This window comes from Colossoma macropomum, unplaced genomic scaffold (assembly GCF_904425465.1).
Source record: "Colossoma macropomum unplaced genomic scaffold, Colossoma_macropomum, whole genome shotgun sequence".
In the NCBI taxonomy this organism is placed as follows: Eukaryota; Metazoa; Chordata; class Actinopteri; order Characiformes; family Serrasalmidae; genus Colossoma; species Colossoma macropomum.
Window position 1 is genome coordinate 30,069,048 of NW_023494803.1, and position 27,722 is coordinate 30,096,769.

Consider the following 27,722-nt stretch of genomic DNA (forward strand, 5'->3'; position numbering starts at 1 on the left):
CTGCCTCCCCACTCTTTTTCATACATGAATAAGAGAAAGGTTAGCACTAGATGATCTTAAAGCATGATATGGAACATAATCTATCAGGCACTCAGAAATGTATGAAGGTGCTAAACCATTAAGCATTAGATATATGTAGTAGTAGTAAAACAAATAGTAAAATGTTATAGTTGATTCTAAGGGTAATAGACAGCCAGTTGAGTGATGCTAAAACTGGTCTAATATGATCTTCCTTGTCCACGTTAATATTCTTGCTGCTGCATTTTGCACAAGTTGTAGTTTGTTTGTTGTACTTGTAGGAAGTCCTATGAACAAAGCATTACAGTAGTCAAGTCGAGAAAAAACATAAGCATGGATCAATTTCTTAGCATCTTTCAGACAGAGAAGGCTGAACTCATGCTGTATTCCTTAAATGATAAAAAGCAGTTTTAGTTGTATTATTAATATGTTGTTTAAAGGTTAAATCAGAGTCTAGAGTTACGCCAAGATTCCTAACTTCTTTTTTATTTGTAGAGCCAGATTTCCAAGTCTTTCATACAGCATTTTCCTCTTTGCATCAACACCAATTATAATTATTTCTAATTATAATTATTATTAGAAATATATTTTTTTCTAATTAAGGCAAAATTAACTTTTAAAAATGTGCTATTTATCTAGCTAACAATGCTGGACAGATATATTATGAGCTTGTCTACTGCAGTGACATCATCTGGTGCTACAGATATATACAGTTGTGTGTCATCGGCATAACTATAAAAATTTATGCCATGCTTCTTAATTATCTCACCCAGTGGCAAAATATACAAAGAAAATGAAAGTGGACCAAGTACAGAGCCCTGTGGGACACCACCTAGAATATCATAATTATCTGAGATATGTTCACATATACTTACAAAGTACTGTCTTCCTGTTAAATGTGTAAAAAACACAATTGATTCAGAAGAGTTCTAACGTCCACAGTATCAAATACAGAGGTTAAATCCAGAAGCATAAGTACAGAGACATCACCTACATTAGCATTTATTCTCAGATTATTCATTACTTTCACTAATGTTGTTTCAGTGCTGTAATTTGCTCTAAAGCCAGACTGAAATTTTTCATGGATAATGTGCTCATTTAAGAAATCATTAAGCTGTGAAAAGGCTACTTTTTCAATTATTTTACTCAAAAACATATGCAATACTACTCATCTGGAGAAAACCTCTGGTGCTTTGGTGGAACAGACGCTGTGGCCACTGCATGTTGACCTTGGCACTGCACGCTCTGTTTGGTAGAGAGCTCCCTAATAGGCTGTGTCAGCTACCTGACCTATCTGAGAGGGAGCAGGCCACATGCAACCCTATGACCTGCTGTCTTGTTATTGGTTGGTTCAGTACATGATTAGGTCAATCCCGCCCTTCCGAGCACAGCCAGAGCACACGCTGAACTCCATCTACTACACAGACGAAATTAATAATTAACTAACAGAGTTTGGGCTGTTTTTGCCTACAGTGTCAGAAAAAAGTGCACTGGAGGTACATTTTTATTCATCAAGGTACCAACATTGTAAATGTACTTTCAAAGGTACTGTGGTTTTAAGGTCCAACTGTGTCCCTTCAATACATTTTTCCTCAGGCAAATGGTACATATGTGTACCTTTCATAACCTAATGTTTTTTTTTAGAACAAAAAAAATAGAATGGACAATGGTATAGTCATGTTCCCAAACTAAAGGTCCTGGAAACTCACCCTTGAGGGTACTTCCCCAGTGACAAGAGGGATGCCACCCCTAGACAGTCTAGTACTTTCTGAGAGTGTATGGAAAAAAAGTGGTGAGGTTTTTGCCACTACCACAGCCTGTAGTAAACAAAAATGCTCCAGTGCAGATATGCTTTATTCTAAGTATATTTTCACACTGAATGTTATTGAGACTTCTAAAAAAAAAAGAAAAATGAGATCATTAAGTAGTTACTAAATGGAAGAAGCAGGCAAATCTTACTGTATACATGCCACAAGCAAACTAACTTCTCTGCACATTTAATAGATATCATTATGTTACATGATAAGCAAGATTACTACAATGACTATCCACTCTTCAACACTATGCTATAACATCAGCTACTCAAATTTTAACCTAAACCAAAGATGTAGCCAAAGTCACTTAATTCATCATAACTCAAAAAGTTAGCTGGGTTGCGCAGGGTATTGTAGCATTGACAGAAGAAGAAACACAGGGGCAGCCATGATCTGCTGCAAGAAGTGCTGTTTATTGAACACAGCCACACACTTCTTCCCGATGGTGACCTCCTCTCACACATAAAACCCACAACGCCTGACACTAAAAAAACACAAACAACATGTACACACAACCTAAACTAACAGCTAACAACATTAAACAACACAAAGTCCCTTTGTGGGGGGGTACTAACATATGAGTCCTACTAACCCCCCAAAACAATGCCATTGCCAACTGACCCCCTGAATGATGAGGTTGTTTAGCAATTAATCAAAATATGAATAATGCTATATACCTGCTACAAGCAAGTTGACACTCATGCACAATGAAATTACATCATATGAAAGTAAGTCTTCTATTAAATTTAACACTATTATTATTAAATTTAAACACTAAATTATTTATTTATTAAATTTAAACATTATTTTATATTACTATTATATACCAACACCAGCTACTCAAGCTGTACTCTACTACTGCCAAAGTATCTCAACTACCACATTTGACAAAGCCTGCTGGTTTGTGTTTCTCGTACAGTATACCAACTTAGATGTGGAGTTACTAATACAGGCATGACACTGACGCCCTATGGTTCATACAGATGCCAATGGAAAACCACTAAATGACATCACATCCTTAGAGATTTCTTAATTTAACTGTGTAATGTGACATCAAGACATAAAGGATGTGTCTGATCCCATGCTACATCAGCAAGAAAAGACCCCTTCACCAGCAGCCTCTAGATTACACTGTTCCAAGGTACTGTATGTGTGCCAATTCTTTTCTCACCTCAGCAAGCCAATGAAATCTCATTCACACCTCTTAACACTGGGACAGATGTTTTAAATTCATGTTTGTAACACTGGCCAATCACAGCACAGGGTTTTCACTACTATACACGGAAGCCACAACAGAAGTTTCAAAGTTATAAATAGAACACAAGCCCAAACAGCAAAGACAGTAATTCCTATTGACTATCAAGCCTGACCCAATGTGCTTCTAGTCAACTTAAGGTTCTCTGCCTGACAATGCTATATTTACAACCTGATTCTGTCATTCAGTCAGCTTTCAACTGCTGTGAATGAGATCCATTACATAGGAATAATGTTTCAGCTGACACAATACTACACTACTATCTGTAGGAAGCTGTGTATAAAGAGAGATGCACTTACTGTGTTGCTCGAGTTCCCATTTAAATGTAAACCACTGTCAAAAAGAGGAGAAGATGCTCTGCTACTTTGATCACTGGATGGTCCTGGAGAGCCTAAAAAACATGACAGCTTGTTAAATATACTACTACAATATTGTAACAATGTCTAGCTTCACTACTGTGCCTGGCTGTGTTTACTAAAACACTGACGACGACTGGACAAGTCACAAAGCTTCTTTACATAATACATGAATAAAAAAAGGTTATATGCATTTTAAAAGGCATTTAGTCACTAGTGAAACAGAACAATCCAGTAAAATGCCATTATACAGCACCAGCATTACATTTCACGGAATGGTCTTAGCTTTATAGTGCTTTAAAACTTTGTTGTAGCCCCCTGCAGAGCTTTGCCTTGTGAAGATGCGCTGCAAGCAGCGCTTTGAGAGCTCACCTAATGGGAGCTTTAAAAAGGCTGGTGCCTCCCTGAGGTACCTCACAGTGATGGTAACTTCATCTCCAGCAGTTCGTAGGAGATGAACCTGAATAGGGAAGGAGAAAGAGAGAGAGAGAAGCACTGAAAGGGAGGGATATAGAGGCAGAGATCCTCTTAACATTGCAGGACAGTCTACATGATGAACAGATAAGATGATATCGTTAAAAAAGGAGCTTGCAAACGCATAAAATGACTACTTCACACTTAATTGACTAACATTTGAATTACAATCAAATGTAATCAAAATGTAAGCGCACAGCAGAGTTCAAGCTAACTTCCATGAATAATTACAAAGAGTTCTGTAACCTCAGCCGGGTTTTCATGTGATTGTAAGAGGCTGGCTAACTGCCGCTCAGACAAGTAATTACCCTCTCAGTGTCTGCTAGCTTCAAATTGCATCATCTGCTACGCATCAGGATTTAAAACCACAGTCCAAACATGAGAAAAAAGTCAGTGCTGAAGTAATTTTTGCTTTTCCATTTTCTAAACAGCTGTTTAATACTTTTCAAATACCCTGGTACATTTTGTCCCTTTAACAGAACTGGTTCAGTACATGATTATATCTGCTACATGCCTTTGATCATATAATTATAACCATAAACAGAGGAATTACTACATTTTTGAAGTCAATTTTTTCCTCTCTGATCAACTTGAAGTATTCGTAAAGCATTTCCACAGAGGGCTGACACCAAATTAAATTGGGTGTTTTCCCAGAAACACCCCTGTGGAGCCTGTTCCCTGTTTTGACATGCTTAAGCACAACGTATGGCATTATTTAGGTCATGCTTTGAAAAAAAAAAGAGAAAAACCTTAAAATGAATCCACTCTTGATTGAACAGGGTTAAAACATGGTTGACAATATGCTTGGCATCTCATCATGCTTTGGACATATTATATTAAAATGCATTATTAAAAGAAAGCCCAGATTAACATTTGTCCCCGTAAAGTAGCCTTAGTTGTAGTGTCTGCTGAAACCCTTTCTTAGAGGAGTTCTATCAAGAAAGGGTCTCTAAATCTTGACTCTGAAATGGAACTATTTAAAGTACCCTATCATCTTTTCATTACAACTTCAAGACATGTCAATGACACTGCACAGAGAGTTTTAGTCTATAAAATCTAACTGTATAATAAGGGAAATAGAGATAGCAGGATGTAATCATGTTGAACAATCATTATGACTTCTGCAGCACTCACTGGAATGTCAAGCAGGTCAAAAATACAAGCAGATAGCAGTGTTAACTGAAGCAAATCAATATTCACAATCCAAAAACAGGATAAGGTTTAAACCAGAAAAACACTATATACTACAACTCTGTATTAAGCACTGCTACCAAAACGAACCATTATCATTGTAATAAACCAAAACCAAATTTAACATTTCAGGTGTTTTGGGAACAGCATACACTTATTAAATAGTAAATAATACACTGTAATCATCTATTCACTGTAACGCATTACCTCAAGGTTTGATCACCACTTTTTAAATAAAAAGCATTTTGGATGTTAATTCTATTATAACTCAAGGCCACACAGCTTTCTCAGTCATTTTAGAATCATCTACAGCTCTGTTCATTATTTTGGAGACATGTGAAATGTCATATTTTTATACTTTTATACCTGCAACCAAATCTGCAACCAAACTTTTGAATTTTGATTCCAAACTTTTGAATGATATTGTAACTTTGTACATTGACTCGTGTGAATGTTTACAACTTTACCAGTTGTGGGACCAAGCTGGTTACATAATTCGATGACAATTATTTCACACAAGCCAGGTAAAAAAGTAGTAAATAAAGACCCAAATCTCTTCCTGTGGCTTACGATTGTGCCTCACATGGTTTCCTTCATTGTTGAGCTTAGAATAAGTTTAATCTAACCGTGTCTCTTCACAACCATACTATCACCCACAATGATCATATGATTCCCTCAGTATCTGTCCCTCAAATATCAGTGGTCGCTTTTGTCGCTGAGAAATTGTTACTGTTCAGACAGCTTGGCTTTGTCAGGTAGTGGTTTCTGTGAGTAAGATCATTAATCATGTCTTTTGACTTCCTGGATGTAAGAACGCAGCTGTTTGGAGTGAGTGAGTGAGTGAGTGAGAGAGAGAGAGTGAAAGAGTGAGTGAGTGAGTGAGTGAGAGAGAGAGAGAGAGAGAGAGAGAGAATCATCGGAGTATCACAGCCCTCCGAAAGTGTCTGCTCATTCTCACTAGGGCCTGCGTGTGATGAATCTACTCCCTATCGATTTGTTATGGTTGAGGTCCAGGAAGAAAAAAAGAGAAACATTTGTTAGAAATAAAAGGACTGCATGCGCTTCAATGAGACATCTGCTGCACCTTTGATCAATGCTACATCACTGCCATTTCAACACTGCAGGCAGGATAAATGGAACAATTGATGAGCAAATACTCACAACTTCTTCGTGTGTGCACTTCTCCACATTAATGCCATTGACCTGCACAAGACAAGAGTTCTTATGAGAAATTGTTTTCATAGAAAACTGAGTTCTTTTATACACTGTCGCTGTCATGAGTGGAAAGGATGCAACAAATGGCATTCTATCAAAATGTGCTCCAGAAATCAGTAGTCAGGAAGTTAATATGAATAACTGTAACTAACATACTCAAATTGTATTACTTTACTCATTCATTCTGCTGTACTGTACAAATGCAATTACATCTGTTGAATGCAAAAGTTTGTGCGGCTGAATTACATATTTTGTTGATCTTTTGTTCATTTTTGAAGTAAAATAAACAGCAAATTATTTATTTTTTCCCACAAATTTTAATGTTATGATTAACTTTACATCTGAACTGAGAAATAAAATTGTGATTGTGGCTTTGCAAAAGTGGACTAAATCAGTACTCTGTAACATCTCCTTTGGCAGATTTCACAGCTTGCAGACACTTTTTGTAGCCAGTTAGGAGTCTTTCTAAACCACTAAATGACAATCTTCACCCACTCTTACTTGCAGAACAGTTCTGCAATATTCACTGGCTGCTTTGCAAGCACAGCATGTTTAAGATCTACTCACAGATTTTCAATGATGTTTATGTCAAGGGACTGTGAGGGCCATTCAAAAAATTTCAGCTTGTGTTTCTCGAAGTAGTGATAGTAGATTTTGTCAAATTTACTTTTAGAATTTGCTGATATTTAGTGGAATCCATTATTCCATCTCCCTGTGCAATGTTTCCTCTGTCACTGGCTGCCACACAACCCCAAAGCAAAAGAGATCCACCTCTATGCTTAACAATCAGCACGGTGTTCTTTTCATCAAATGCTGCTTCTTCTTTTCTCCAAACATTTCTTTGGTGATCCTGGCCAAAGTGTACAATTTTTCTCTGCTGTCATATAGGGGTTTTGCTGTGCCTTTTTGGCCAACATACAAGTAGTTCTATCGGAGAGTCTTCTTAGTCTTCCAGGTCTTGCCTTGACTTCCACAGTTCCTCTTAACTACCGTTCCTTAATGACATTTCAGACATTCCAAGAAATTCAGAAATTCCAAGCTAGAATCGCCATGATACCTTTTTAAAGCCTTCCCTGCTTTGTAGACATCAATTAGCTTAATTTTTTATGTCTTCAGCCAGATGCTAAGGAAAACATGTTTGCTCTGTGTTAGAAAAAGGTCTGAAAAGTCAGGCTTTATTATATCATTACAATTACTATTTTAAGTTCATCAAATATAAAGGAACTGTGCATTGAAAAATAGTTTGCTGAACAGCTTGTGTGTACTTTTTTTCAACTCAAAAAATAACAAAATATAGTATTTGGCCTGCATGCTGCAAACTGTAAATACATACATACATACATACATACATCATCTAAACCACTTATCCTTCTGGGTCGCGGTGGGGTGCTGGAGCCTATCCCAGCTGTCATTGGGCGAAAGGCATTGGCGCCCAATGACTGTAAATACATATATAATTAAATAGTTTGAGACACATTTATATATTTTTACATTCAATTTACAATCTGTATTGACAGCTTCTAGTCTGCACTTATTTTTATTTGTTTGAATGTCAACCAATGACAAACAAGTATAATTTTTGGTGTTTTGTTTTTTTTATTTCAGGCCCTGAGACAGTATAAAGCAGCTTTATTTTCCCCCCACCATGCTTCACAGCCGGGACGACGATCTAATGTTGGTACGCAGGGTTTTGTTTCTGCAAATGTAATGCTGTTTACATTTATCAAAAATGTGTACCTTTGGAACTTTGTTTCAGTAGAACTGAGGAGCATCCATGTGAGTCATGAACACAGTTGTTATCAAATGCAGGAGATGCCTTAGCTGTAGCCCTAGGGTTCTTTGTCACTTCTGCTGTGTGCCCTTGCCCTGATCTTTGAAGGACATCCACTTTCACGGAGAGTACTAATGGTGCAGGATTTTTTCATATATATTTATATGGCAAGAAAGGTCAAAGTTGCACCTGAACAGACTGGAACAGCTTTATCCAATTATAACCTTAGAATATCTGTATAAAATATAGTACATTTTAGTTTAGTTTAATATTCATATCCAACTCAAGGTAAGTACCACAATCAATGTGTCACAATCTTCCAATCAGCCCTTTTTTCCTACATTATTTCAATCTAAACACTTTATTTTTTTCTGAGTACTTTTTTTTGCTCTGTACCTGTTTGTACTGTATTTTAATACATAATCCTATTAGGCTTCCAAACTCAAATCCAGCAAAACTTCAGTCTTCTTGATAAATGTGCCACAGCATGGTAAAGCGAGGATAGCTGAACTTACACTAAAAGGTCACTAATATATATAGGTCTCTCTTCAGCAATAGCACAAGAAGCTTTGTTTATTGTAGAGAGCTAAATGTCTACCCGTCCCATCTATCAGCAGAAAACAGTCCAATGAAATTAGTCTAGGGGAAAATAGGACACCGTTCTAAATTAGAAGATGAAAGGTATAACATTTCATTACGTTTCTTCTTTTCCATTTGAGACACTTGTGGTAACAAGGCCCAAAAAATGATTACGCTTTTTTAAATGCCTCATTATAGCTATTCTTCAGATTCGTATAATGAGATCAAAGGTTAAACCAGCAGTCAACCTGGAGAAAATGAATCAGAGGAAGACATCATTAGAATGCAGAGAGCACATTGCTCTGACATGCACCTATGGCCCTGGGCAGTGTGAGGAATAAGAGTGAGCTAATGCTCACTGCACTAACCTGTAACACGGCATCACCGATAAACAGCATTCCTGTCTGATCCGCTGTAGGCCAGACACACAGAGTCAAAGGTTAACAGAAACATTGGAATATAATTACTCATTTCATATGTGCTAATGTGATAGAAATGGCAATCAGCAATGGCAGCTGATGAATCCCACCATAAAGCCCTAAGCAATGTGCTAGACAAGACGGAATTTAATCCAAATTTCACACAAATCTGGAATTTAGTTCATTTTATCGTGACTGACAAATACAATGGGACTTTATTAGCTTTCCGAACACTGTCATGCGGCTCTGAAAGTTAGCGTGAATTAAAAAGAGCCAAACTGTCTCAGAGGCATAGCTAAGCTGGAGATGAGAGAGGCTAATAATCTTTTACTGCAAGTTATAAAACCTAACCAAAATATAATCAAACCATTATGAAACGGGTTTCCAAAACCCACACCAAGCCTCTGCTATGAGTTTCCAAATGTAACAGCCTCCACACTCTGCACTGACATGTTTGTATTACTGCAACAGAACATATGGCTCCACGCCTGCTTAGGGAAAGCTCCCGTCATTAGTTTTTGCTGAGATACTGCAGATGTAATGTCTGATGCTATGGGCAATCGTTTCACACCTTTCTTCATCCTCTTTCTTTTGATTGATGAGTCTGTACCGCAGCTCTCTCAGTCACTCTACAGGATTTTTCTTGCTGTTTTACAGAGCCAGAGAAGCCTGAAGTTCATGTATGATATAGGTCTGCACCCAACCTACCATTAATGGAAGCAGAAATTTCAAACTATTGATTGTATCTGCTCATGAGAGAAAGTCGGCTCAGGGAGCCACTAGAAAAACCATCAGCACTGTGTCATTTCTGGCATGAGAGAACTAATATGGTAGCCATTGTGTAGAACACTTCAAATAAAAAAAGCTGTTCTCACAGTCTTGCTCAGACACATACACATACTCACTCACATTTACCCACAGAAGACCATTTGTAATGGATGCTGTTCCCGTTCTCCCCTGGAAAAGAACCTATTAATGGACTAGAAATTTAGAAGTTCTGTTGCATGCTTATATGAAGCCTTTCATTTTTCATGGTTCAGAGGCGGCATAAGAGCCACAACTCAGTGCTATCCTAGAGCTTCTGCACACTTGGGATAAGCAAACCAGCACGGGTGACGGCCTCTAATTACACGCTTTCAAACGGACTGCCATTACAGATCAAGTGGATTTTGGCACGGCGCTGTGGACAGTCTAAATTACAAACTTAAAAAGAGTTAATCGCAGTTGATAGTTGTGAGAGAGTAGAGTATACTCCTTGCTTGAGCCTCAACTAATTTAGTTGTGCAGTAATTGGGAGGAAAACTCGATAGTGCCTCACCTACTTGATCTTTGAAAATCTTCGAAATGACCACAGGCACTTTATGCTCAGCTCCTCCCTGAAATAAATAAAAGTCCATCAATGTGATGTAGTTGTACTTCTACCGCCTACTAATTACAGAAGCCACACTTCATAACTTAGAGCACCATCCAGCTCTATTGCCTCATCAAAGTTTCTTCTGGATGGTGTAATGAGCCTTAATCTCTACTACAAAGCTCTCTTTGATCCCTAAAACAGATTCATATTGAACAATCATCCTTCTTGTCTGTGGTAAAGGGTGATCATCTTAATACATAAGGATGCTCAGTAAAGTTCCTTGAAATGACTTGATGTATTTTAAGAAAGCAGACAAAATAAACCTACTTTGATACTCAGACCAAGGCCTCCAGTTGCCTGTCTTCGGAGTACAACAGTTCTGTGCTTTAAAAAATGGGAATTTAGTTGGTAAAATTATTTAGGCATCAGGTTCATCAGGATGACATGTTCGACAATGACAACACTGATAACTTGGCATGCACATCCTGATTACATATTTATTCAGTACCAGCCCAAACATGATGATATCTGTGAGAAAATGTACATAATGCGTTCCACTGTGCAAAAGCAGTACCAGGGTACTGAGGAAAGGCCAAGTGATGTAAACTGTGAAAGAAAAAGTGTCTCACTCTTCCAAACTATGCATTAGAATGTGCCGCTTGACTGGGATATCAAATGTAATGAAAAATATTCTAATGCCTCTCCTTTTGCTGATCCTCTGCAATCTGTCAGTAGCACAGCAACTCTCCCACAACACTGCACTGGTACTGCACACAAGGCCAAAAAAATGTTGATGTATGTTCAGCTCTTAACAACCATCTAAAGAAGCTAGGGCATCAGTGAAATTTAATCCTTTTTTGAGAATAAAGCTTTAGTACTTACGTTTAAATGATGTGCACCACCGCCTATGCAGACCACATCTTGTTTCTGTATGGTCAACATTTCTTTTGTTAACTTTAAACGGATGTCGTAGGTATTATTGGTGTCTTCGTCATACAGTAGGGCCAGTCCAGTTTTTGTCTGCAAAACAGAGAGGGAAAATGCTGCGTCAGTTGAATGATTTGGGATTAGCGTTAGTCAGTGTGCTGCAAATAAAGAGTTTTTACATTTATTAAAGCCCCTCTCAACACTCTAAATTGTATTAGTCTCAATAGCTGCTGATCCAGCATGTTCCAGTGGAAGTATTTATCAGCTTTCAAATGAAAACAAAGGATATTGAACGGCCTAAACGTTCCAGCTGACTCTGAAATCTATCTTAATTACCAAGAATGCTGTTTAAAAATAAGAAAAGCATCAAGGCGCAAACATATTTAGAATTTTTGACTTTGTTGACAAGCCCGTTTTTAGGTGCAGAGAACAAAAAGCATTTATTTATTCTTCCACTATAATACTAGATGAAAAGCACAGTCCAGAGGACTGATCCTACCCTTCTGCTGAGAGACTTGTCTACTTCAAGGGGTTAATTGAAAATGTGCTAAAGAAAACTTGCTTTCAGGTCTGTACAACTTTGAAACGTTGTTTCAGGAAAATAAGGCACAAAGGACAGATAACACGAAGCTTTACAGGCTGAGTTAATTTAGTTACACTCAGAAATTAATCCCAAGAGCACATTCCTGTAGCTGTTAAATTGAAAAATATTCTTCAGAACGTGAGTGAAATATAAACAGGTCTGTAATGATTGTGAACGAATAAAATGGAAGCAAGAAGATTTCCCATCCTGGTTCCATCTACTTTTCGAATGGGAATTCAGGAAGCAGAGTGTCAAAAGCAATCTAAGCACAACTGCTTGTGCCTCACTGCTTAATTTATAGAGATCCTTGCTGTCAGCAATTCCATCCTCCTCTATACTGACCTTGCTATGACAAAAACAGAGCATAAAAAGAAAAAATAAAGACACACTCAGAGATGAATGTGTCACAAATCAGACATTGCTTTAATTATGGTCACATTTGCTGCTCCCTGTGAGAGTGACACTGCTGATTCTTGTAGCCACAACTAGATCTACAGCCACTTTGTCCGGGCCTAGTTCTCTTGCCGGCACCGCGAGCATTTCTCCCGTGAGACACAGAGATTTAGGTCAAGTGACTCCCCCTCTAGTTCCTGAGGGATAGGATAATTAATCAAAGTTTTGAGTCATGGTCTGACTCTATGAGAATACCGGTACAGTATGCACTTGGGGATCACCACTGGGCTCTGCATGTCTGCCTCCTGGGATTCAAACTGCACAGCTAGAGTGGCAAAGACAGGAGCACATTACTGTAAGTCTCTGTGAGGCTAATAATAAACTACACTGTAGTATGAAGTTCACTGCTGGTCTGCTGACCCATGTGAATGTCACAACCAAAAAATGTTGGCTAATTAATGCTGGCTAATTAAATACTGGATTTCCTTGAGGAGAGGTCTGGCAATAGTTAAGCTAACAAACTGTTACCACTTCTGTATGTTACATTAGCACAAAGCACAGACAAATAACAAGCCAAATTCTGAATATTATTGGAGAAGCCTGTTAGCCTGTCAGCTGTCTGCTGAGATGTTCAGCCTATTCTGAATTACACAGTTTTTTTTTACTTCATATACACACAATTTGTATCAGCAAAAAATAATTCTGTTTCATTTACATGTAATATGTAGCTACAAACAAATGCGCATCAGTGAGATCCTGGTGGTGTAGTTTCCTCTTTTTCAGTCATGCGCAAAAGTGACTTGAATGCTAACAGCTCCCCACTTGTAGAGAATCTTCAGCCTGCCAAATAAGGCTTTATAAAGACCAGCAGATATCCTTATTATCATTTAAATTGCAAATGAATCTCTAAGCCGTTTCAATGAGAAAGTAAACGTAATAGATCAATTTTAATTGAGTATTAGATTTTAATCAAGTAATCATGACAGACCTACATGAATTTCAAAGTGTCTGGGATGTGTTTTACCATACCAACTAATACAAATATACCCACTTCAGTACTTATAGTACAGCATTTAACAAGCTCTGGACGGAGTTTTTGGCTAGAGAGCTTGTAGCTCTTTGCCAAGCTTGATATATCTTCTGTTTCACTTTAAAGGTTATAAAGACAGTGCAGAATCAGGAGTAGCCCAAGAGAAAGGGCCTTAATGCATAAAATCACTGCTTAAGCACACTGAACAGTGTTTTCCATGCTGCAAATCGCAACAGCTTTGCAATGCCTCACAGGAAACATGGCAGCTGATGAGGAGTGGATGTGGTAAACTCAACCAAGCGGGAAGTGCCATGTACCTACTGATATTTTCTCTTTCTGCATTTTTTCTGCAGGGTACTTCTTTCTGAAGGACAGCGTGATTTCAGCACAAAAATACGCAAAATGAAAGTCTTTATTTGAATATACCTAAATGCTCTGCAACCTGCTTCAAATAATTAAAACCACACACTGCTCTTTGATTTATACAGGGAAGATTGCCACAGCATCTTCTCAGAGAATCTGGGCACTGGCTTGCCTCAATCAAAGCAATTTTAGAAGGAGACTGGAGGTCAACTGCTGACTGGAGATCAGACCTGATAATGTTACTCTCCTCCAGGGCTGGTTCTCTCACACTGTTAGCCAAGAATATCATCTTTCTCCACAGCTAGGACAAGTGAAAAACAGCTTTTATTACATCCTTAAACATCCAAAACATCATTTAAAGGGAAACACAGTCTGTGTTAGGTGCATCAGACCTATTACAGTAGTTTGTTTCTTGACTTTTCACATATCAAAGACATATAGTCCCTCTAAGCTGCAAAGTGTAAATCTGCTGAATCTATATTCCAGAACTGTGCCCTGTGCACCAATTCTGATAGTCTGGAAGACGGAAAAGCACTGCATGGGGACAAATCATATGGACTTGATGGCCGCCATGAAGCTCAAGGCTATAATGAGTTTAATGGATTTTTTTCAGCAAACTCCAGCAGGGATTCCCACAGTCATGGGGAGGACAGGTACCCATTCTCAGCCTAAAATGCTTCTTCCTGCTCTAATCTTGTCAGAAACAAACTGTAATGGCAGGGGTTTTCATTCACAACCCAACACCTAAAACACTACCAGCGTCTACAGTACAGGGACAAAGCAAAGTAACTGCTGGTGAAGTGACTGAACTAATGACATAAATAGCTGAACAGACCAAGGTCACTCAAAAACATTACAGTCTTAACATCATTTTTAAAGATGTAGATTATTGCAGTCATCATTCTACTGTCTAACAGTGATATTCAAGGTAAAATAAGAAACCTACCCTTGCTTAATTTTGCCTGTGCAAGGCAAAGATGGCAGATGTGTCATATCAGTACAAAAACCATTTGTAAATTAATTTTTAACTAAATACAGTATACGATAACAGAAAAGCATTAACTGCTTCTTTTCCACTGTCGAACCAAATGGTTCTCAGGGCCGTACTTTGTGGACTAATGAGACCGGTTATGGTTTCTTTTTCTATCTGTTGCCACTACATCAGTACCAGGAAATACTGAAGAAAACTACACAAAAGATTGGTTAACAGGCTAATAGCTACACACAGCACCCACCACAAAACACATTCGATATCATCTGTCACTCCAACACCAGTCTCTCGGCATGCTCTCAGATTCTTTATACTCTAAACAGGTGTTAATTGAGCATCAGGTACTGAAACTGAGCCTCTACTTTGGTGGGTAGCACTTGCAGGCGGCTAACTATGTTAGCATTAGTGAGCAGAGCACAGCTAAAACACCACAAAACAATTCTGTTTTTTTACCTTTCTGTCACTTCAACACCAGACATTTGTGTGATCTCAGATGTCTTTATCCTTTAAATGGGTGTTTTTAAGCATCGGTTCACTGGAGCCTTATGTTAGCTTAGCCTCGCACAGCTTAAAATACTACAGAACAGGTTTGATTTTGGCTTTCTGTCACTCGAACACCAATCAGTCGATATTGCGTCTTGTTGTCATATATTTTTACCATCTATACATCTGACAGCAGAGCGCAGTTAGTGGAATCAAATCTGTACTGGGGTTTTGAATCTCATTAACTAAACTAAGTTAGCTAGAAGAGAGGAGCCAGCTGGCATTAGCTTTGCCAGGAGGCTAACGCTCCAAACACCACAGAACACGTTTAATTTCGGCTTTCTGTCCCTCTAATACCAGCCACTTGACTTCATCTAAACTTGCGTCAGTAGATCTTTTGTTAGTCAGAATCGAACCTGTTTTGTGGTAAGCAGAGCTGCAGAGCTAGCAACATGGCAACTAAGCTAATGTTAACTGGCTACTCTCTCCTGGTTAGCAGCACTACGTCATTACGTCATCCCACTAAATGGTTCTGTGGCCCCAAGGACAGCTGGCAAACCGTGTCGACAAAAACTTGCTAAGTCTGGTTTTTAAGCGCTCCGTGTCAAACAGTGTCCATGTGGAAATGCCACTGGATTGGTTGCCCTCAGAACCATTTAGCCCTGCAGTGGAAAAGAGGCCAATGATTTGCTGTGAGATCATTTGTAGCATTTTCTGTTTACTCAAAAAAAGTCATAATTGAATAAGAAACATCTAACCTTCTTTTGTCATAGGCACAACCTAATGATATTTTAGTTGGACATTCTATTCAAAATTTTATGAACCTGATAAAGACAAATGACTTCTTCACCAGTGTCATCTTCATCTACGCCATTTCCTTTACAATCATTCTCATTTTCTTTAAAAATATCTCAACATTCAGGAGAGAAAGCTTAAAATGCGAGGGTGTGCATTAAAATTCATACCTGTCCTGGATCAAAATGGAAATGAAAAGGCAAAGATGGAGTGGGGAGGAATAATGAAGGAAGGATGTGGGCCCTTTTATTGGGTCAGTAAACAAATCAGGACAGCATTAATACTGTACCACCCAGCTGATCTCAAGAATAATTGCAGGATCATTTGGAAGCTGAGATTGTATTATGGTTGTCTGTATGAGATAGTGATGTTAAAAGCCACTGAGGAGGATCAGCATAAGCCAGTGAAATGGCACACCTAATGATCTTCCGTGTGCATACTTAGCACTACTGGATGGGGCCCTGGTAAAACACATGGTGAATTGACTGTATGATTTCAAAAAAAACAAAAAAACAAACAAATACATACATACAAACATAAATAAGACATACAAGAAGATAACTTTGAAATGAAATATTGTGAGCATTTATTCCTGTCCTTTTTTATCAGAAGGTTAACAGTCACTACATTTATGGATATAAAGCGGCTAGCAATCATCACAAGACCACAGATTATCAAACCCCCCAACTCCCAAAGACAACAGCAAGATATGTACAGAAATCAGTCTGTTTGGTAATGTCAGCTAGCCACTGCCGGAGATGAGATAAACTATAAAGCAGTCATTTTAAGTGAAACTGTATAGAGTAATAACTTCAAAACTCCCATCATTACCATGCATTGGGCTTTATCGCAAGGGCACCAGCAAGCAATAGGAAACTTTATCTATTTATTCTGGTATGTAAAGATAGGCAGAAGGTTTTATTTTCGTAATTCCTCAAGGGAACCCAAACGTGCAGTCCATGCATCTGCCAACTTGTGAATCTAAATGATTCATGTCTGCAAGCAGCTTCAATTCCAGTTCATGCTGAACTACATCTATTACTGTGGGCATTTCATTCAGGTGATGTTTAGGTAAATGTAATTCATTATTTGTGTAGATGGAAAATGCAGTAGAGGTAAAATTATGGCTAAATGACAACATATTGACAAAATATCCCACAGTTCATTCATCATGCAATATTTTGTGGGGGCATGTATGATATGAATTGGATTTTGCTATTAATAAAATGTGGGTTACTGACATACATCATCGTCTCTACAGTTTACAATGGAAGGCAGCAATACATTTCGACCTGTTAAACGTAAGGAATAAAGGCTTTTTTTCTAAAGGTATAAGGAATCCAGTAGAGCATACAAAGCACTGGTATCAGAACGACGGCTGGAGAATACTGCCTGAGCGTGCTCTGTTCTGTTTTAAGGAGAACCAGGCAGAAGTCTCACACTTAAGAAGAACTAATATACTTATGTATGCAACCAAAATCCTCATGTTACCAACTATAAGAATTAGAGCTGAGATGATAAGCAACTCAATTAATCGATAAATCGGGCCAAAAATACTGATGGTGATTTTTTTTTTCATTATTTAAAACTATAGTTACACACATGACTGTTTCTGTTTGTGTCAGACAGGGGTATCAAAGCGTATCAAAGCGGTATTTCAAAACGTACACGTTAATATAATTCATCGAAGCTCCTAGTTGCCCCTGTAGTTCACGAATTTTAATGTTCATACCACTATGTTGAAACACTTATGGTGTTTTTTATTTAACTTATTTTTTAGCAGAATGGGCTGTTGATTGGTGTCAAGTCAAGTCAAGTCAAGAGTGTCTGTGTCTTTGAGTCGCAACGGCTAAAAGAAAAATGATAACTTAGTTGCAGTAAGTACTCGTTGGAATTATTTCTTCCTCTGAGTCTTCTTCTCAAATTCAAAGTGTTAAAAAACAGTGCATCGGACTTGATGTGAAGGTTTCAGTCCATTAAATCCATAAAAAGAATCCAAAGACAAAACGTTTTGAGTGAAGAATTTATTAATGAAGTTTTCAATAATTATCAGTAAATCAAAAAGTGGCTCCAGCCCCAATAAAAGCAGTACAATGTCATACTTTCAACCCAATATTCCAAGTACCAAGGGTGTAATGATTTCTACACAGTATTTAAAAATCTAAAAAAAAAAAACATCTGAAACAGTGTATCAAATTCTGAAACCCCTGTTTCTGTTCTGAGGGTCTCTTATTTTGTGTCTTTTGAGGAAACGACTGTCAATTATCAAAATGAGGCATCTGGGTGCATCCTATTAAAGTAATGTGTATGTGTGGAGTGGAGTGAGGGCTTCTGCACTGCATGTATCCACTAGTTCAAATAACTGGGTGACTCCTGATATCGCTTGTAAATTCTAGGGGTTTTAATTTTTGGGCTTTGCCTTGTTACAGAGCCAAACTAATCTTTACCTCTGAATCAAAAATGATCTTGAGCTTGAAAACATTGTTACACAACCAACTAAGAACACTCATGACCATACTCATATTTCCACAAGATTTGCGTGTCCCTTTGAGCATCTGTTTGGGGGGGATTATTGGGTCCTGTGCCTGACATTACAAATGGCTGCAGAGAAATTCTGCTTGCTATGTTTTTCCACAGAAAGACTCTTTTACTCTGGGAGTAGAATTTGCCTTTGCAAATACAGACTTTTGGGCAAAGGTTTTTTTCCGCTAAATCTGCATTTCAAACAGCATGACACAGAACACATAAGCAGCATGGAAATCAAACACAAACGTAAATTCGAAAGTAGCTAGTTGCTCATGGGTATTCAAACATCAAGTCATATCACTGAAGAGCAAGTGATCAAAAAATAGATTAATTAATGTTCACTGTTCAAAAGCTGTCAGGCAAGACCTTCAATAAATGTGTTTTTCTGATAGATATGCTGGGGTGTTTCAGCCACAATGGCCAAAAAATGACAAAGCCATCTTTCAAACAAGACAGCTATAAACGTGGCCTGGATTTTAAAGAATGATGTGACAGGAATCCATTAATTACAGCCTCCCAGTACTACAAGCACAAATCAGATTCATTTTAAACTGAAAAGTCATGTACAGAAGAAGCTGCAGCAACATCAAATTGGTCATTAATTGTTGACAGCCAATGCAGATCTTCTGAGGCTTGTCAATGCTTGTGCAAAAATGCTGTCCTGGCCAAAAAGCATCTAATCTGAGCCACGGGTACACTGAAATAACCTGAAACCCACACATTCATAAGTGCCGACCACTGCCTGCCATCTGAGTTTCCCTTGAGCTGCAGCACCTCCAGCATGCGCTATTTAAGGCTTCTAACATCATAGCTCCTGAGAGGGAAGCTAGAGGATGTAGAGAAATCCTGATTGCATATCTAAGCATGTACATATAAAGATGGGGCCTTGTAGGGACCCAAACCCCTACTCTTTGCCCTTCTTATTCCAACAGAGGCTGTCGCATTCCTCTTCAATCATCAGTCGGTAATCAGAGGGCATCTTTTTCAATCACACATTCATTCACAGGATGAAAACTTCTGCAGCATCTCACCTCCCCTCCTGAGTTCTGTGTCTGATTGGCAGAAAAAATATGCTGTAGTCTTCTCACATCCCACTCCAATGGTCATCATGGTTTAACTGTTCTGACCTTCAGTGTTATACGGGTTTAGGCAGGAGTGCCAGACTCCAGTCCTGGTGAGCCACAGCGCTGTAAAGTTTAGATCTTCTTTTGAGAGCCCACAATTATTAAGATACAGGCCCACTTTGCCCATAAATTATGTTGTATTATCTCCATAATGGCGCACTGTGCTTGGACCCCAAAAATCGCTATTTGCAATGTAAATTATAGTCGGCAGATAAGCTCTCATAGCGGTTATGATATTCAACAGACATTTCAACAAAAATGAAATGTTAGCTGGCTTTCTTGGGTGCACACAAATGGTAACTTACACATAGTAACCTTTTGTGACCACTGATCGAAAGCTATCGAAGAAAGAAATCCGAACACGCAAAAATGAAGGAAAACACTCACAAAATGTGGCTCTCTTTTCACATCTCCAAAACGTAATCTTAATCATAAAATGAAATACTGTATCTGTGGGTTAGCAGAATAATGATTTATGGTGAGTGGCATAATCATTAAAAATGGCAAAAAATTGGGACAGGGTTATGTTTGCCACTGTGTTATGTCACCTTTCCTTGTTCAATGTTCTGTAATAGTTTGGGAACTAAGGACACTAATTGTTGTAGTTGTGAAAGTGGATTTTCTTTTCATTCTTGCTTGATAACACTTCAGCTGCTCAGCAGTCCAAGGTCTCCATTGTCGTGTGCTGTGCTTATTACATTTTCAAAGGGAGACAAGTCCGTGCTGCAGGCACGCCAGTCTGCACTCTCTTACTACAAACAACACATCCAGAACGTGGCTTGGGATTGTCTTGCTGAAACATTCAGGGACATCCCTGAAAAAGACATAGTCTTGATGGCAACATATGTTGCTCTAAAATGCATATGTACCCCTCAGCATTAATAGTAGCTTCACAGATGTGCAAGTTACCACCCACACCACTAATGTATCCCCCATGCCATGACAGATGCTGGCTTTTGAACTTTCCCATCTGAGGGATCTCTGAATCTGTGGATTCTCTAAATCTTTTGATGATATTCTGCACTATAGAAGGTGAAATAAATAAAAGCCTTGCAAACAGTCACTGATAAACATACATAAACTTCATAAACTACCGATGCATTTTGATGCCTTTTTAGCAAAGGGGTGAGCCTCTACCCATCTTCACTCACAAAGGACTCACTCATAAAGGATGTTCCTTTCATACCAAGCCTTATTGCATCACCTGCTTTAGATGTTTTGTAATGTTTCAAGACTTAAATTGCCCCATCACAAGTTTTTTGTAATGTGTTGCAGACATCAGTTTCAGAATGAGTATATATTTACAAAAATAATTAAGTTCAAAAGGCAAAACATTAAACATCTGGTGTTTATACTATTTTCATTTAAATACAGGTCAATTTGAATTTAAAAACCACCGCTTTCTGTTTTTATTTGCATTTTTCTTACTCTCACAACTTTTTTTGGAATTGGGTTTGTACTAGATCAAATAAGCCTACTTTCAAAAGAGAGGAAAATTCAAACTGTCCATCAAGTGTCCATGAAACTGTTTAAACATTGTCTCTTCTATGGTATTTAGACTTATAATATTGTCGAACTTATTCAGTCTGCATTTCCTTGTTTTTGGTAACTTTGGCCAAGGCTATAAACAGTTATTGTGCATTAATGGAAAGAGGAGGAACTTGACCTTTTTTTCAGTCCTGCCTCTTAAAATGAGCACACCTTAAAATCACTTACCTAGCATTAACCTTTATCTAAGTACCAAAAAAGAAATTACGTACAACAGTTTTATACAGACATCAAAAGGACAAATAAGAGGACATGGTTTTCCACCTTACAGGAAACACTCGCCACTAGCCCACGAGTAAAAGCTGAAAAAGAGCACACTTAGGCTACTTCTCAAGCGGCCGTCTAAGCACAGCTCTGCTTTTCAGAAATACCTCGGAGACTGTCCTGTGAATGGTGAGAATAGAAATATTCCATACACTGTCACACATCATCTCTCTGAACGGGAATGTGGGAACCACAACAATCACACAAACAGTGAAATGATACTGCACTGTAAAATGACGTAGCTTATTTTTGTCAATTCAAGATTCAGATTCCTGATATGTCTTGTGTTTCAGGCAGTCCTCTGTCTATAAGGAGGTCTTTCCAAATAGATTTCAGTATTGTTTATATATATATATATATATATATATATATATATATATATATATATATATATTTTGCACAAATTATTCAAATTCCAGCCAGAGGTATTATATGCTGGAGGTTTCTCTCTCTCTCAAATATGAATTTGTACAAATCTGACACAGACAGCTGTTATGACAAGGAAACCCTTGCATTGTCATAAAATACTCATTTAGTGCTGGCACATTCAAACGTCAGAAGAAACAAAGCAGAGAAGAATTCACATCCTGTGGTAAAATGTCTTGTTTAACGTCTTCTATTACAAAACTGCAGTTTTAGTCTTTACCTTAAACATTTGCTGCTTGGAGGGTGAAACTTGAGACCCTAATTACTTTTTTCTGAATATTATTTCGGCGTTAAACAAGAAAATACTCACAATCAATCACCTCAGGCATTAGCTAACTAGGTTAACAAAGTTAGGTAAGCTAACCTAGCTACCTATACGGAATAAATATGAGGGGCAGTTAACATTTCAATAATTTCCCTTTTGGCATGCTTCAGTTAAAACAAAATAGCCTCTCTTGTTTAGATTCTTATAGTGGCATTACATGTCCCCTAAATAAACGACATTTTTTCAAACGTGTAGTTTCAAGAATAGTAGCGTTAGTCTTTGCTCACCCATGTTGGTACTAAAAGGCTAGCAGGTCGCTCTAACAGATCGGGTTGATGTTTGCCGGCCACGTTCATTTCCCATGCAGCCGCTGGCTTAGTCCGCTGGAGTCAAACACACTTTGCTCAGTCATTTATCCAGTATTACCCGGTTAACGAGGTTCACCGTGGTCGTCTTTCCGTGCACTGCAGAAGAAAGAGAAACCCGAGCATCTCCCGCTCATCCCGTTCAGAGAGAGGAATTCAGTCGTACAAACGGCTAACTTGTCAGGTTAAAAAAATGGAAAAAAACGTCAAGCTACACGGTACACTAAGGTTACTTGAACGGTGCCAGCTTTTTTGGACATCCACCAGAAGTGATTTAGTAAAATACACGGGAAAAATTATTTAAAAGAAACATAGTACACGTAACAGATGAAGTTTCGACCGTCCCTCCGAATCCGTTAAACCGCTGTCTTAAGTTGTCGACGCCGTTCCGTTCTAAGGCAAGCGGGCTGATGTACGTTATTTTTACCCCACCCGTTTTCCAGACAGTCCGCCTCCTGCGCTTGCTTATTGGCCACACCTTTCCCGCGTCGGGCGCTAGGATTGGTTTGTAGTTCATCCTCGCAAGCACTCCGCAGAACCGGATTGGCCGATTTAGAGGGCTGCTTTTGAGCCTGAACTGCTAGCCAATCCCAAGCGCATGAGGCAGGTTTTGCCTGAATACGGGTTCACTGCATGTTGCCTTCTCCACCTGCTGCCTGTTTGCTACGGCAACGGTTTAACCGTTAAGCGCCTGCCTGCTGAAACTGTTAGCCACGACGCGGTTATCCAGTGGCTCTGTCGTGTGAAGTGGATCCTTTGGTTTGAGGCACTAAGAATAATTCAGAGGGGAAGGAAATGAAATAGAATAGTATAGTCTACTGTTCAAAAGCTTTATGTTCTTTATATCCCATGTACGGCGTTTTTGGGATGCCTATGAACGAGCAAAGATGATCATAAGTACTGCTAGAGGGCACTAGCAACCTCTTCTGTGTCTTCACCTCGGCGCTGTGCAAGGATTCTCAAGTGACCTACATTATAATACACTAAGGAGATGTCTGCCATCGGCCACAGACGTTATTCTGTTTGTCCTGTGTTACTTAAATGAAGGGCTGCAGAAGTGAAGTCAAGCATTTTCTGCCGTTTATACATAGATACATTTTACACAGAATGCCCTACGTAGATGGTAATTGATTATGGCCCATAACATATAGCAAACATATTGCCTGCTTCTAAACTGTTCTGATGTTGAACCTTCTTTCTTCATAATTTGATTACTGCTTTGCTTAGTGTTAACCGTTATAGAGGATACTGTTTCACTTCTGATAAGGCTAGCAGGCTTGTAGGTGAAAGCTGAAAATTTAATGGGCCTCTTTTTCTCCTGCCTTTCACAAGTCTGAGATGCTGTAAGCCACATGCTGCATGGTGAAAGAGTGTTTCGACGCCTTACTTGTGCTTTCCTACTGTGATGCTACATGCGGGGTGATGAGATGTGGGAGGTAAAGCGTGGCTGGCTGGGCACGGGGCCAACTACAGATCCAGCAGCTTGGCTCCAGAAAGAGTTGGTCACCGTTGCTCAAATGGCCTTGCTGATAAACATTCATTTCACACAGGGACCCTGACAGAAGGGCCTCTAAGAACAACAGGGGCTCAACTTTGGCAAGGGGAAAAGGAGGGGGGTCCAACATTCGCGCCACCCACGTCCTGGTGTGCTCAGCAGAATGCAGCATGACAAAGCAGTTAGCCAAGGTAGTAGGAGACACCTTCCTATGGGCCTGTGAGGCAGCTTTGTTCACCTCCTCTGCGATGGTTTGTTATTCCTCGCGTGTCAGGATGTGGGTCACCCTGGAGAAATTTCACATTTTCAAGGAAAGCTGCATCAACAACTTAGCATCAAAGCATAATTTCTCCTCTCACTTCCCCATACTTGCTTCAAACTAATTTAAACCGATCAAGATACTTTACATACATAAAAAACCTCCTGGAGAGGGAGATTTTTCAACAATTGGCCATTAACTGCTTTGTATAGATTATTTATGTATGTTTAACAGCGTTCGAGCAACACTACACTGCTCTGAAATACTAGCAGTACTGCATGTAATTAACTTAGTGTATTTCAATTCAAGTGCTTATTAATCCAGATTAGTACTTGGCATTTTTTTTTGTCAACAAAATCATTTGAATATATTAATATGTGCTGGGGAGCTATAATTGTTTTGAAATATGCATGAGTCACAATGCTTGTTACTCTGTGGAGGGCAGATGATATCAGGAATTTTACCTCAATTAACAGATGCACAAGTGCCTGCCTTCATACTTCTTTTTAAGATGCACATCCAATGACTTATAGAGAATATTCTGGCTTTCATGATCTCTCATGTAGCTCTTTGCAGAGTTTGTGGCACACCCCTGAGGTTAAGGCTTGTGAAATGCAGCAGAGAAACTTATTACTGTTTTCACATTTTCTTCAGATGCTGAATTTTCCCATTCCTTCAGCTTTGCTGTTGTCTGTTATATATTGTGCTCATTTCGACCAATATAACTGCAACTTGCTCAGGATTCAGAGCAGCCTCTCAAATCCAGGGGCTGTGGGATGTGACCTGGGCTTCTCCAAGCAGAGTTCTCATTTGCACTGGCAGCAGGGGTCTGTTTGTGAAAGACCACCAATTTGATTGGGGATCAGAATATCATTGCTTTGAGAGGGAGAGTGCAGGCGTCTAATGTTTCACAGACAACAGATCTTGTCTAGCTGCTCTGAGAAAGAAAAGAGATATAGAAAAAATGCAGATAGAGTTGCTTGTGTAGAAAAAGCAGATAAGCAAACTGCGCCACTGACTGTAGGAGGCATGGCCATGCAAAATGGCAATACGAAGAGGCTCTCTGGAAGCGAGGAGCTAGGAGAAACATTCCTTGCAAATAAGTGGTTGTTAGCTGAATGAGGTGCTGATGTTTGCTCGTGCTTTACTGTGTTGGGCTGTGGGTAGTAGTGTCAGTGTTAGTGCCATATAAAGTGAAGATGTATGGCTAGAAGTCTAGAAGTGACCTTCCTGCTATCCTGGCCACTTAATTATCACTGAGAAGTGGTTCTCCCTTGCTGTCTGTTCAATAAAAGAGCATTCACCTTCAAAGTGCAGTGCAGTTTCCGACATCTTATTCTACACTGATGCCACAATATTCTCTATCCTGTCATGCACTGTTAGAAATAAAGGTTCTGTGCAGGTACGTTTCTCATTCATCGAGGTACAAACAATGGTACAACGGTGATATTAAGGTCCAATTGTGTACCTTAAGTAAGTTTTTCCCAGTGGAAAAATACATATTTGTACCTTTTCATGACCTAATGTTTTAAAAAGAACAATAAAATAAAAAGTCTGGAGACGAGACGAGGTGTGTGGAGTCAATAAAATTTAGAAAATATTATTACAATGGATTATGGTACAATTATGTTCCCTGACTAAAGGTACTCAGATGTACCCTTGAGGGCACCACCCCAGTGACAAGAGGGGTACTGCCCCAGTGACAGTTTACTACCTTTTCTTCTGAGAGTGTGGGTCACATAGGAGTATTGTTATAAATAATGGCATTGACTTAATCAAGATCAATGGTATTCATTACTCAAAAAATGTTTCTTTACCTGCAGGGTTGCCAAGTCTTTCCTACCAAATTGAGCTAGTTTGAAAATGCAACCGTGGCAGAAAATTATAAAGCGTCAGCTTCTGGTGGATGGCTTTTAAGAAAACTTTAGGCTGGATTTTTTTTTTCTGATCCAACACAGTTTACTAAAATTGGCTAAATGGAATATTCATGCTCAATATGCAAACAGATGGAGTGAGAATTCAATAAAATCTTCTACTGTGTCTACTGTGCCAGTCTCTCCAGCTGCTGATGGCAACAGACGAAACAAAATTTCAACACATTGATTCAACTTAAAAATCTCATTTGAATACATGAAACCATCAAAAAAGTTCCCCAAACTCAAAACAGCTGAGTAATGTGGGATTCTCCATCTGGTCACTTCATTAAGTGCACCTCCTTGAATCTATACTCATTGTCCATTTTATCAGCTCCACTTACCATATAGGTGTAGTTCTACAAGTACAGACTGTAGTCCATCTGTTTGCACACTTTGTTAGCCCCCTTTCATCCTGTTCTTCAATGGTCAGGACCACCACAGAGCAGATATTATTTGGGTGGTGGATCATTCTTTGCATTGCAGTGACACTGATGTGGTTGTGGTGTGTTAGTGTGTGTTGCGCTGGTCTGAGTGGATCAGACACAGCAGTGCTGCTGGAGTTTTTAAACACCTCAGTGTCACTGCTGGACTGAGAATAGTCCACCAACCAAAAACTTCCAGCCAACAGCGTCCTGTGGACAGTGTCCTGTGACCACTGATGAAGGACTAGAGCAGAGGTGGGGAACTCTAGAGGGCCAGATTTCTGCACAGTTTGGGGATTTTCCTGTTCAAACACATCTTCATCATTTAGAGCCTTAAAAACTAGTGGCAGAACTTTACAATCTATCCTGAAAGATACAGGCAGCCAGTGCAGCTCTTTTAAAATGGGAGTGATCTGATATCTCTGTTTTGTTTTTGTTAGGATCCGTGCTGCTGCGTTTTGTATGAGTTGTAAAGGATGTATTGTTTTCTTAGGAAGTCCAGTAAGAAGAGCATCACAGTAATCAACTCTGCTTGTAACAAATGCATGAACAAGTTTCTCTGCGTTGCTCTGAGATAGAAAAGGACGCACTTACCAATATTTCTCAAATGATAAAAAGCTACTTTCGTGACTGTTTACATGCTTGTACTTCTAACATTAACTTCCATTAAAAGAATAGAATGGTTCCTTCTCCTGTACAGTTGCCATTTTGGAGATACAAGGTTTTGTTTCATCAGCAATGATATGCAATACCATTTATTTGCTTAGTAACAGTGTTTTTGCCTGAAAACATTATATAAGATTAGAATAGATGCATAACAGACTAACAAATATTAATGTGTTAAAAAATGTTGTTTTCAAAAAAGTAGTTAACATCTAAAATAATTAGAAGAACAAGTGTGGTCAAGGAAGAAATGGTCAAGCTAATATACATAAAATGACTGTTTATTGTATAAATGTTATTTCCATTTTTTCTTATATTAATGTAATCTGTAAAAATGATCTGTAATAATTATCTGTAATCATACCTGCCATATATTTCAACAAATTACAACACCAAAGTGCTTTTTTTGTGTTTTTGTTCTTTTTTCTGCGGTATTCT

The 27,722-nt window shown here is 38.7% G+C and overlaps 1 protein-coding gene across 1 annotated transcript in view; it reads right to left on the reverse strand.

Annotated features, from left to right (window-relative positions):
• Nucleotides 1-22,956, reverse strand: part of sntg2 (syntrophin, gamma 2) — a 44,448-nt gene extending 21,492 nt beyond the window's left edge. The window contains exons 1-8 of the mRNA XM_036593098.1: nt 22,452-22,956; nt 11,329-11,466; nt 10,774-10,830; nt 10,411-10,468; nt 9,042-9,085; nt 6,270-6,311; nt 3,816-3,903; nt 3,387-3,478 (exon numbers count right to left, since the gene is read on the reverse strand). Of these exons, the coding sequence (XP_036448991.1) occupies nt 3,387-3,478; nt 3,816-3,903; nt 6,270-6,311; nt 9,042-9,085; nt 10,411-10,468; nt 10,774-10,830; nt 11,329-11,466; nt 22,452-22,520 (588 nt within the window). The 5' untranslated portion in view covers nt 22,521-22,956. The remainder of the gene's footprint in view (nt 1-3,386; nt 3,479-3,815; nt 3,904-6,269; nt 6,312-9,041; nt 9,086-10,410; nt 10,469-10,773; nt 10,831-11,328; nt 11,467-22,451) is intronic.
• Between the last annotated feature and the right edge of the window lie 4,766 nt (nt 22,957-27,722).